This window comes from Dermochelys coriacea, chromosome 4, assembly GCF_009764565.3.
Source record: "Dermochelys coriacea isolate rDerCor1 chromosome 4, rDerCor1.pri.v4, whole genome shotgun sequence".
Classification (NCBI taxonomy): domain Eukaryota; kingdom Metazoa; phylum Chordata; order Testudines; family Dermochelyidae; genus Dermochelys; species Dermochelys coriacea.
Window position 1 is genome coordinate 113,680,199 of NC_050071.1, and position 13,593 is coordinate 113,693,791.

Genomic DNA, 13,593 nt, shown 5'->3' on the forward strand with positions numbered 1-13,593 from the left:
AATTGAATGCTTATTTTACTAATAATCTGTTCAGAAAGCTTTATTCATTTAATTTGTTAAACTTTCTTCAGTCAATATATTTATTTATTAAATATATGCATTGGGGCATAGAAAAAGGGAGAACATTTATGCAAATAATTTATATGGCCAGTAATTTTTTTTGTTCTCCCGTTGACTACTTGAAAACGTTTTTGTCCCTCTCAAGTCCAGTTTCCTTTCTGCTCATTTCTTCATTGAAGCTGTTATCATGTTATAAAGCATCTCTGGAGGAAAAAGCTGAGGCTGGAATTCCAAGGGAGAAAATCTTGGTTAGAATCATAGAATATCAGGGTTGGAAGGGACCCCAGGAGGTCATCTAGTCCAAACTCCTGCTCAAAGCAGGACCAATCCCCAATTTTTGCCCCAGATCCCTCAATGGCCTCCTCAAGGATTGAACTCACAATCCTGGGGTTTAGCAGGCCAATGGTCAAACCACTGAGCTGTCCCTCTCCCCAGTTCCTCTTTGATAGTTTCCTTGGGTTGGAAGAGAAAACAGATCTTGATATTTTATATGTTAATTCTATACAAAATAGGCCATCACACCTGTCCTCAAATTTGGTGGGTCACAATGTGATGACTCCATGCCTTTGTGCCAACTTTGACCCCCGCAGACAATCGCCAGTTTTTCAATTGCTGCCCCTGGCACTGAGCAGGGGATCTCAGTAGAAAAGATAATACAGTCCCAGGTTCTATTACAATTACCACCGAATCTGTGAATTGCTTCACTTTGGGGGACAAGATGTGTTGATCCTCTTGCCCCTAACCCAACCCGTTTCTATCCCTTTCCTCTGCATGAACCCTGTACCCACAGAACCTCTACCATGGAATTCATAAAAAGATGAAGAGTTCTGTGACGACAGGAATTGTAGCTACCGCTGTGCACAGGAAGGGGGAAGATTCATGTATGGCTCTACAGGGCTAGTAACCTGGACCTCTGTGTTTGACACTGCCACTTTTTGCCATGGGAATTACTGTGATACTATAGATTCAGTATAATGACGACACAACAGGATGAAAGAGAAAAAGAGGGAAAAGCATTTGCTGAAGCACAACTCTTTAATACTTAATGAAAGTGGTTGGAAAGCTATTAAAAACATGAAAGTTGAATGAATTTGTTTACAAATACGAACATTTCTACAGAGGGATTATGTGTATCTTTTTAAAATAAATGCTTTGTTTTAAACAGATTTTTAGGCCTATGTCCTGAGCAGCAGCCAAGCTATGCTCAACATACTTTAGTGCAGGGTGGTGCAAAGGTAACTTTTAACATTTTGCATTCCCCTGAACCTGGGATCACGTAGTCCATGGCATAAGTTAGAGCAGCATGAGCTGCATATGATTTTATAGGGCTGTTCTGGCAACTAAGGATCACTGGAATATAGGGGTGTCATACCCACTCTACTGATGGCCAGGAAAGGGATGGTGTACAAGCAATAGTAGTGGCTGTGCACACCTGAGAATTACTGTACACAGTGGGAAAACCTTCAGTGGCAAGTTCAAGGCAGCTTTGAGCTGGAAGACCTGGCCCATAACTTTGAGACATCTTTAGGAACACTGAAGTTTCTTACACTAGTGAGCATATATTTTTTTTAGATAGATGTTCTAGTATTCTTGATTAGTCAAATGTTTAAAAAAAGTACTCTTATAAAGAACACTAATAGTCCATAATTGATCACGCATTTATATGCGTGGAGAGCATATAAAGACAGATTCCTGTCTGGAGGCTTCAATTTATGTAGGTATTTTTTACCACACCAATCACAGTGAATTAAGTGCTTATCAAAGTTGTAATTTGATAGGTGTTTATTTAAACTACAGCATATAATATTACTGAACAAACTATTAAATAACATGTTAAAGGCCTATTACTGTGTTCAAGAATTTTTATTTCTATTTTTAAATTACAAAATGTGTTCCTAAATTTAAAAAACATAATACCTTTTATTTATTTATCTATTCAGTGTGATTACAGAAGAAAATTTTTAATCTAATTTTTCTATTTCGCTTTCAGTCTTGGCTTTTGTATTTTTGTTTTTTGTTGTTTTTTTGGTTGATCGTTTGGTTTTTGGTATTTCAATAAATCTGATAAGTTGTTCTACATTTTATAATTGCCATAATTGGAGTTCCACATAAAATAAGATTAGCTGATTGGGTCCTAAACTCACTCATGGTGGTAATATCATTACAGGCTCCACAATACAGTAGAGTTTCATTTTAGATGACAGATGCAAATAATTTTGTCTTTTCATGTAATTTAATTGAATTTTAATTACAAGTTCAGCTAATAATATCAAGATTCAGTTAGGATTTTAAGAGATAGTAGCATCAACCTGATGGTTCACTTTGAACACCTTCAAACTTTATATAAAATGTTTCAGGAGAGGAAAAAAATCACCAGGAATTATTAAGCATAGTTGATTGCTTTTATAGCATACAACTTAAAGCTTACCTAGGGCAATAATTTATACATACAAAACTATGCATGTACAAATCTTAGTAAGAACAATGAAGTAATTTATGGATTTTTATCATTCAGACAGGATACTAGTTTATTTACATTTGTTGAGTAATGAATTAATAATTTATATACATGGTATATTAAAATGTAAAACCAATCAAAATGAAATTTTGCCAAAATGGAGATTTAAATATTGAAAATGATTGGCAAGAGGAATAGGGTGAATAGTTAGTGTCATGTTCAGAGTTTGGTGATATGTTTAAAAAATATATACTTTTCTAAAACAGAATTCTTTTAATATTATTTGCTGCTCTTGCTATTGGTACCAGTAAAAGTTCTGAATTATAGAGGATAACTATTTTATTGTAGTTACTATTCAACAGTGGGTTTTGTGTTTAGTTGAAGAAAGGTCTGTTATTTCTACAATGGAACATTTTCAGCTTTTCAATTTAAATGATTGATTGGGTAAGTAATAATTTTAGTTTTAATAAATTTGTGTTGAGAAATCAAGTAGTTAAGAAGATAGTATTTAATAACTGATTTTGTTTTGGTTGAGTATCTGAGAACAGTTATTTTGAAATCTTATTTAGATATAGACACTTAAGTTAACCTGATATTTAAAGGGATTCAATCTCATTTGGTTTGCAAGTTATTTACTTCAGGGGTTCCTTTTTGTTGTCTTCTAGGTACAAAGTGTGTGTGAGTGTGTGTGTGTGTTGAGACAGATGCAGTGGAAGTCTGTGGCAGATTTATGCTACTGTGGTAAAAAAGGGAATCTAGATCTTAAAAGAACATTAACATTGGTGCTGGCTTCTAAAGTTATTTCTATGGCCTACTAAGGTTGAATGTCCTTTTTAAACAAATTTTTAAAGTTCATATTGAACATCTTATGGGCTGTGCTGCATAACACATACAGTAAGGAAGGGATGGTCTTGTGGTTAAAACACATAATCTGGAGTCAGAAGAGAGGGGTTCTCTCCCTGTCTCTGCCACAAGCATCCACTGTGACTTTGGACAAATCATTTTACCCCTCTCCATGCCTCAATTTTTACATCTGTAAAATAGGGATAATACTTACCTCACATGTTTGTTGTGAGGGTTAATTCATTAATGTGTGCAAGGAGATTTGAAATACTGGATGAAAGGTGCCATGAAATAAATAGTATTATAATTATTGTATTTGAGAAATGCTGGATTTCAAACAATTTTTCCTTTGTCGAGTAAAATGGTTTTTTTTCACTGAATATTTTCCTACTTAACATGCTAGAAATATTGTACTATATATAACATACATATCAGCTGTAGTGAAATAGTTCTATTAGAAATTTGCAAATACGATAAATGAACTATGTAAAGGAAATAGAAATAATTTTTCCATGCCTTTTCAGGATTTCAGTCTTCTATTTAACAGTTAAAACTGTAACATACATCATATTTTACTGTAATTTATTTTTTGTTTTGATTTGTTTTTGTTTTCAGTTCAAGTCCAACAGTTGGTGAAAAATCAGAGGAAGCAACTAAATTGGAAAAAGGAAAATCGGCACTAAACAAGGTTTTGGAATCTTTGTGCTCTTACCACTGGCAGCAGATTTTGGCTATTTTGAAATTTTTAATCCAAGACAAAAATGTTCCTTCGCTTTGCAGTTGCCTGCAACCTCATATTATCCATTCAGAAATTCAGAACTCCCTCATTGAAGATGATATCCATGTTCCATTTTATAGTTGTGATGGACATATGGTGACAAAAAGGTGCTGTTTACAAAATCAAAATCCAAACACTTGTTTACCATCTCTGTGTGTTTGTATTAAAGATTTGCACTGTTTGCCATGTCAGACTGTAGCTACTGGATGTATTAAGACAGTAGTGAATAAAAGAATTGCTCACAGTTGTAATCCTCATAGGTGCAATACAGGACAACTACAAAACTATAACAACAAGTACTCTGTAACGGCAGCAACTTGTACATCCTTTTCTTCAACCGAAGACAATGATTTGTCAAACAGCATTAAAAGTTCTAGTAGATCTCGCAGCCCATCACCCCCTCCACTGTCACCTGTACAAAATAATGAAATTGAAACATTGGAAGGATCACCTATAGTTTTTCCAGCTTTAGACAACAAATTTGAAATAACCATTAATCAACCTCCATCTCTCTTGCCAGCAGAAGGAAGCAATGGAGAGTATGAAGATGAAGGTAAACTATGCAAAGGAAAAGGGTTTGATTACTCAAATGAAACACAGCTGTCAACAGATCAAGAAAGCAGCAAATGTGTTATAAATTCTGAAAAGTTTGAAAAAGGTGAAAATTCTGCCATTTTTCAAGATTTAATGGATCGTATTAATGAAAAATTAAAATCAATAGAAACTACAGATATAACAACCAATCTTGTAAAATTGTCTGACAGTGACAGGGCACCAGAAAATGATGATATAAAATTGGGGGACTTCATAACATCTCTATTGCACGATGCTAAAGCAAGTGATTACACTTTTATGGAGTTACTGAGCCAACATGATAAACAAGTGGAAAATAAAATTATCCAAACCAGATTTCGCAAACGTCAGGAAACTTTATTCGCAATGTATAATTCTCCTGATTCACCACTGATTAGGCGACAGTCTTTGCAAATCAAGAGGGAACTTGCAAGTCTTGATGAAACTTTTATAAGGAAAAAGTCAACTTTAGAGAGAAATGTAAAGAAGTCTACAAAAAAATACGGTAAAATGTCAGCGAACAAAGGAGACAGTTACAACATGTTAGAAGACAAGGCTTTACAAAATCCTGACAATAATCTAGGTATGAGATGTCAAGCTAAATCCACGTCTTTGCCAGTGTGTCAAGCAGAATCAATGGGACTACCTCTGAATAATTTTGAAACTAACTCTGGTTTTGTAGCATTTTCAGAAAACAACGTTACTATAGTAGACCAGAGTAACTTTGCAAAAACACAAGGAGATTATGCAATTGAAAAAGAGAGTGATCAGAGTCCTTTGAAGGGGGAATATAATGGAATCTTGGGCAGAACTAAACGTAACATTGTGCCTCCTGGATGGTACTCTGTATATGTAACAAATGACTTTTTATGTAGAAAATCCTCCAAAGCAAAAAAATCTCCTGAAAACTTGGAAAGAGATAATATCATTAAAGATCTTCAAGCTGAAAGATCTATTGATGTAAATAAGATTGTAAGGAACACAAATCTACAAGTTGTTGTGGAGCGCTTGGAAGATACAATAAACTTAGCCAAAAAGACTAAAAGTCCATTGTTGGATAGTTATAAAATATCCAGTACATTTGAGTGTGATATGAACGAAACTGCGAGGAGAGGCCTACATTTTAACATGGGTGAAAAAGGATGTGCAGGACAGAGTTTCATCCCCCAGTCTCACTTGTCATGCAGCAATACATGCAAAACAGAGTGTGTGCCAACAAGAAAATACAAAGAAGTTCAAGATCAAGGACTTGGTAACCTTTTGAAATCTTCATCATCTGATTCAGGCAGATTGACTTTCAGTAATGGGGATGTACAAACAAGATCTGAAGTTGGGGAGAGTGCATCTCTCCTAGGTTACTCTAGCCCAATAAAGCTTATGTTTGTCTCAGAGGTTAATAGTAGTGAAGGAGTGAAATATACTTTAACTGCTGCCAGTGCATCTTCTACAGCAAACACCAATCTTTGTTTATTTCAGAAGTATCCAGACACAATATCAGGAAAAAAATCTAAAACAAGTGATCTTGTTCATGAAATCTGCATTGGAGACTCTGGATATAATGGTAATGAAAGTGACTGTAAAGAGGAATCAAGTTTTGTTAATGCTGAGACAATTGCAGATACTTGTGCAGCAGGTGAAACTGACTTAAATTATTTTAAGCAAAGTGAAGAAACTGTGGAAAAATCAAGTGATGGCAATGAACCTGTTTTAAAAAGAAAACCTGGGAGGCCTAAAAAAATAGGGCCTCAGGTTGTAAAACAGGTTAAGCGACCAATTGGACGACCTCCAAAGCCTAAAATAAACATGGCTGAAAATAGTGACCATAGAAGTGAACCCACCAGTATCGGGAAAACTACCAAATCTGATGTAACAGTGATGAAAGAAGTTATCAGTAACAAGAATATTACTGTGACAGTTGTTTTTGGAAGGTCAAGAAGAACTAAAAGGCATGTTTCTGAAGGTAGTATCAATATAATTAATGCTATGCCTACACAACATGATTCCAATTTTACAAATGACTCTAGTGAACTGAGGCAAAATACAGAAACTGAAAGTGGTTTTGAAGAAATAGTAAAAGTCTTACAGAATTCTGCTACTGAAAATGAAGTCTCTGGGTCTGGTTATGAGTATATTAGACCTATCAAGAATAATCCACTGTTACCACACCTTTACAGCAATATCATACAACCAAATCAGAAGCCTTTAACTATCACTAGAAAGCCTGGTAGACCAGCAAAAGTAAAAATCTCTGGCATATCAGTGACTGTTAATAGAGTTTCACCTCAGGAAAGAAAAGTAAGTATTAGTGGCTGCCTGCCTCCATTGCAGCAACAACATATGTTAGAAAAAAAAATATCACAGGAGAAGAATAATCAACTGTGCAATAAGATGAATGAAATAAAGAACATTAACCATGACACTACCACGGTTTCATCTGTGATTACTACAGAATCAAGAAAACATGAAATTCCTTTGAGGCATTCTGTTAGAGACAGAAGACCATCACTGCATTTCTTACATTCATTAGCATCTTCTAGCCCATTTACTTGTAGAAGTGCCTTGCTACGTAAATCATATAAGCTCCGTTTGAAAAAAGCTAAGGATCAAAAGGAAAAACATATGCAATCAAATCTGAGGATTGTATCCAACGATACCTCAGAAACTAAAAATCCAGGGAGTGAAGAAAAGGGTTCTGAGGTAAATGAATTCAGGTCTTTTAATGAAATATCACTGGATCCCATTTTTTCATCAAATCCTTCTCTCAGGTGGTGGGCTACTTCCACTTCACGTGACTCTTTGTTGGAAGAACTAAATAATAGATTTGAACAGATAACTAATACCTGGTTGCAAGTGGGTGGAAATGAATTTGAAAAGTGTTTATATGAAAAAAGCCATCATGTTGAACACGATTGTAGCATTAAAGTGTCAAGACCTTTAGACACCTGCCTTGTAGAACTTGAAGCATCACCTATAAAAATGCTTTTTCAGAAGAAGTGTAATATAAATGAACTTAGTACTTGGTTTATGCAAACAACAGAAACACAGTCTCTCTCTCTAGTGAGAAAGGCAAATGCTCGCAATCCTTTGGAAGTAATTAGTACTAGAGAGATGAAGATGGGAAGTAAACAATCTGATCTTAATACTAGTCCTTTCAGAAAGCACTTTAAAAAGTTTGCACTATCCTCTCCTTCAGAACCAGCTGGGAAATTACAAATATTGCATAAAATGGTCCAGGCTCCAGTCTTAAATATGAAAAGTAATTTCACACTAGCCAGATTAAGAAGAACTGAATTTAAGAAGTTACAACATGACAGGTGGAGACAAGTGAAAAAAATGTATAACCATGGAACAGGTGACTGGAAATCTAAAAGGCGAAACTTAAGATTTTTCTGCCAAAGCCAGTTTTTTAAAAATACAAGTGGGAAAATCAGTGATGTAGTGCCCATGAACCAAGGAAAAAGTACAGTAAAAACCCAGCCAGAAATCTTAGAATCTCACAATAGAATCTTGTCAACTGGAACTGAAGTCAAAGACACATTTCTTCCACAGACAATAGAATTGTCTGACTTCAGCACACATCCTGGTTTAACAAATATTTTTAAATCACATTCAGAGATAAATAGAACAAGTTATAATCAAAAAAATGTTGGAAAAGCACAGAACCAACTTAAAATGAGTCAAAGTACATGGAGAGCCAAAACCTTTAAAGATTGTAGAATATTTCTGAGAAAACTCAACCATATCGAACAGCATAAATCATTTAAGTTAAACATTTACTCTCCGGAAGCTGTTGAAAATAGAAGCAATCAGACCTACACTGAAGAAAAAAGGCATTGTACTTTAAGGTCCTATTCTGCTAGGCAAGATGTTTTAAAGGGAAAAGAAAAGGATGTGGAGACATGTAAGAGAACTAATCCTTCCAAAATGACTGCAATGCTGGATGACCAATTAGACAGCAAAAAATCAAACAAATGCGTAAACAATGAGAGCCCTGCTGCTAGTTCTGAAGTTATTAACAAAATAAACATAAGAAAAAGACCACAATGGGAGACCACTGATATGAATATAAGAAAAAGGCATAAGAGACAATCATGCAGTACTGGACAAATGGTGAATTATTACTCAAAATACCAACTAGGTAAGTTTCCCCCCTCCCTCCCCGCTAATTTTAAAATACTCATTTTAAAGTATAACCGAAAGAGAAGTGAATAGCTGGAAACATTAAAATGTATACTGTGTGGGTCAAAAATATCCAGTCTTCAAAAAGTAATATTATTGAACAATTTATAATACCAAAAGCATAGTGCTGAAAGTCCAGTTAAAATTTTTAAAATACTTTATCATTTTACTAAAGTTTGCCGTTTGCTTTTACAATAGATATATTACACTATCCAGGCTGAAGATAAACGTAATGACAAGCAATGAGCTACTTTTAGAAGCATAGTCTGAGAAAGACAGGTGAAATTCTGACACCATTAAAGTCAAAGTCAATTGGAGTTTTGTCATTGATTTCACCCATACGGCATAGTCAGGATTTCACCCATACAGCATAGTCCTTGGTATGTCAGGGAGGAGTTAACTACAAAATATATTTACACAGAGATACAAAGTTACAGCACAGTTAAACAAAAAATTCATTTTTTCTCATTTGACTTTGATTTAAATACAAATCTATAATAGGACTCATAATTAAACAGTAAGATATGACCAGTAGTATTGTGTATTTCTGGACAATTATTTACTAGAATTTCTGTGGTAGGTCCTGATTCGATGCCAGTTGAAATCGATGAAAAGATTTCTGTTGATAGATTTTGTAGTGATCCCTTAATATACAAAACCAGATGCGGAATTATCCTAATTAAGTGAGACATACAATAATCACACTGAAATGCATTTGCCCTAGAATGTTATATTGCTATTGTGAAATGCAATTTGTACATAAGAAAGAACAGTAAGATATTTATAGGGCATAATTGCGCAGGTTTGACATTGTCATGGCCATAATATAGTTAAAAATATAGGGTCCGATTGTGAAATTCTTATTCATGTCTGTGAACCCTTACTAACATGAGTAGTCCTATTGATTTTAATAATACTACTCAGGAGAATAAGTGCTCAGCAGAATAGTAACGGTTCCACAACAGGGCCCATAATTACAATAAAATGAAACATTAACTAATCTACAATTATATTAGATTATCTGTCCAGGTAGCCCAGAAAAGAGAACTAATTTAAATTATTCAAAATAATGGAGCAAAATCTAATATTTCTCCCCTTGTCTTTTGTATCTAAGAAAACTGTCCCTGGGTAAAGGCAAAATCTAATTTTAGATGTAAATGGACACATTGAATGAAGTTGTACATTGTTTATAGAATCATAGAATATCAGGGTTGGAAGGGACCCCAGAAGGTCATCTAGTCCAACCCCCTGCTCAAAGGGGCACCAGAAAATGCAGCACAGAAAGCAACTGTGCTTTCTTGCATTATAAATAAGATAAAGAAGGAAAATTATGAACTGTGTAAAATTGTTCTTATGTCATGCTCACTTCATGTAATCCTACATCTGCAAAGGTAAATTTTCTACCTAAATTTATACTATCTTTTTTTCTGTGTGCGCTTCAAGTGCATTAGTTTTGAAGTGCACACAAAAGAAAAAAAATCTAAACCCTCTCTTGCTGTAATACAGAAAGTTTGTATTCAAATTATATTTATTTCCGAGTTTACTTTTTTTCTAATTACAACAATCTACAAAAAAAATCTGCAGCATATTCTCATTTTAGTTCTGCTTAAGACTAATTTTTACTGATAACTTTCCTCCTTTTTAGTTTGACATCTTTAGAAAATCTGATCACTATATTTTAATATTGTTACATTATTTCATTTTAGACTTTTGTTACATTCTTTTTTTTCTTTTCTGTTATTCATAGTGTCTGTCCCATAGCTGTTGGCATCCATAGAAAGATGTCAAAAAAAAGCTCACGTATAGCTTCAAAAGAAGCACTGATCTCAAAGAGGCAAATTTTAGTCAGCCTTAACCTGGTGTTTTAGACCTGATTCTACAACTGCATCCATGCTCGTGGATTTTTGAACTGGTGCAGAACCTGTCTCTCTCCCTCTCTCTTTCCTCCCTCGCCCCTCTCCCCCCACTCCAATGAATGCAGCTGCAAGATCGGGTTCTAATTTTGCATGCATAACTGTTTCTGGCACATTTCCTGCATCTGAAAGCTTCATGTATATGGAAGCATTATTATGTATGTGTATATTCTTTGGATTGCATGTGGATGTTACAGGGTATCAAGACCTACATCGCTTGCTAAGGTTTTCTGTATATTAAATATCTTTATATAGATAAATGGATATTTTTGTCAACATTTTCAAGTATTTCCTCAATTTTTATTAACCTCTCTAACAGACTGCGGAATACCTTGAGTATTCCAGAAGGAACGTTCTGATGTCCTCTATCTAGAAGAGCTGAGAGGAAGGGCAAGATGTTGATATTGAAAAATTGTGGTTTCAATTTTTGTTGCAATCTGAGAGTTGTATAACCATACATAGGTGGATGCTATTGCATTCTTACAGGTCAAGACACTTTTGAAAAAGAAGGAGCCCCCGTGATCAAGTCTCAATCTGACTGCAGAAGAGGACTGATCATACCCTCATATCACATTTTGTTCAAAAAATGGCAAATAGGAGATATTTTGAACTTTAAATTATGCTTCTGGCACTTCAATTAGCTTGTGAAGTGGCTGCTGCAATGACACATTTGGATATGTTGAGGGCGTGGTTCCAATGTACTGTGAATCTCTGTTCTTAAACTTTTTTTTTTTTTTTTAAAGGGCAGTGTTGAATTAGACTTGTCTACATGAGCCAAGGATATCATATAAATACATTTTTAGTAAAGGATTTATGGTTCTTGCTAGAAAGGTGCTAACATGATTTCCCCGTCAATATATCATAGACTTCACCTAGAGGCTTGGAGCTAGCTAAAGTATCCACATAGAGGCTTTGGAGATGGCTAAGCTAAAACAGAATAAACGATCATGCTATGATAAAACGTAACATGATATTGAGACGATACCATGTGAGGAATTCACCATATGATGAATGGTCTTAAGATTTCCAGCAAGAGGCACTGAAAGAACTCTTAAAAATGAGATCAATTATAATTATTTGCAACATAGGGCACCTTTCTTCATCCCATTGTGAACTTTTTCATTTCTGCCTTACATTTTGGCAACCAGCAGAGTCGACAGGGGCTTGGAGATTTTAGAACAACTCCCATCATAGGTATTTGAAAAGGTTTTACTAGCAATATGTAAAATTACCAGTAGTTTGATTTATTTATTTATTTTCAGATTTGAGAGCCCTGTTTTCAAATGTTGATATCTTAATGGGGTACACTCAGATCAGCACTTCGACAAAATGGGAATTTACAGTCCTAAATACTGACTTGGACATCCAACTACAGGACTTGGACATCCTGCTTAAGGAGCCCACATTTGAAAATTGGACCGTATTGTTCCAAGAGTCTAATTGGTTTCCATCTCTTGCTTTGTACAATCCCTTGCAATTTAAAACAATGTCTGCACTAACATATCAGGATAACAACAGCCAAGATTTTTCTCAAACTTCCCTTCTTATTCCAGAAAGATTCTTGGATTTTAAAAGTTATATTGAAGTCTCTCTATTTCTATTTTGGTACTATAGTCCAGTACATCTGGACTCCATTGTACTAGGCATTTTACAAGCACATTGGAAGACATAATCCCTGCTCCAAAGAGCTAGGGACAAATAAATAAAATCTTAGAGAGTGCATTCAGCTTTTTAACACATGGAGAAGCTTATTCTATGCTCTAGGTGTGGAACAAGTGAGGCATATGCTTCTAGTATATGAGGTCACATTAAGTGCAAAATAATCTGCTGAAATCAGAGGAATACTAATGAAAGTAGTCGGACTCAGGATATTTCCACCTGAAACCAGAGTAGATTTTCAGAGCAAACACGTGCAGTTCATTTCATAAACTATAATTACCTAAGCCATTGGCACCCAACTGTTATCAGTCAAGGAGCCATTTTATCATTGAACAGAATCACAGAGACATAAAAGAATGTAACAAATGAAAATAAAATTGTATATTACAGTTATTAAAATTAATAGCTACTTTCAATTAAATGCATGTTTCTTAAAGTTAAAATGTCAAGGGCAAAATTTTAACTTAATTTATTTTGCTAGCAGTACAAATATACATGTAATAAATCCTGTGTGTTGTGTGTATGTGCATATGTGCGCATGTGCACGCCTGTGCGTGAAATTGCAGTTTTTTTCCTTGGACAATTATTGAATCATAGTTACGCTGTTGCTTATCCTCTCATTGGAGAGAGCCATGGGCTAAGTGTCACTGGCCAGGCACCATGTTAAATTTGGCTTATCTGTACTACAATAGTATTTAAACAAAGAGGCTTAACTCTAAATACTTCCACTTATTTTGTCTGCTAGGATCTCTTTATATCTTGGTGTCTTGTTTTTTCATCCTTTGTATATAATTTACACTCAAAACATTCATTGATCATTTTAAAGCTTATTTTTATTTCAGTTTTTCTTTTAGGATTGTCTCAGTACCTTTTCTTTAATTGGTATACTAACATTTGATTTCCAAATATGGTAATACAGACAGATTCACACTCATCTTCTCTCCTTCAGCTACAATTTGGGGATAGGTTTCAGAGTAGCAGCCGTGTTAGTCTGTATTCGCAAAAAGAAAAGGAGTACTTGTGGCACCTTAGAGACTAACAAATTTATTAGAGCATAAGCTTTCGTGAGCTACAGCTCACTTCATCCGATGAAAATGCATCCGATGAAGTGAGCTGTAGCTCACGAAAGC

At 34.9% G+C, this 13,593-nt stretch overlaps 1 protein-coding gene across 16 annotated transcripts in view; it reads left to right on the top strand.

Annotated features, from left to right (window-relative positions):
* The window catches only part of LCORL (ligand dependent nuclear receptor corepressor like), a 182,265-nt gene that overhangs the window by 150,482 nt on the left and 18,190 nt on the right, over positions 1–13,593 (top strand). For 3 of the 16 annotated variants that reach the window (XM_043514089.1, XM_043514091.1, XM_043514092.1), the window contains exon 7: positions 3,977–8,850. The exons of 1 other annotated variant lie outside the window; for it this stretch is intronic. In XM_043514089.1, coding sequence (XP_043370024.1) covers positions 3,977–8,850 — 4,874 coding nt within the window. 12 more of the 16 variants (XM_043514093.1, XM_043514090.1, XM_043514096.1 and 9 more) reach the window with 8 other exon arrangements.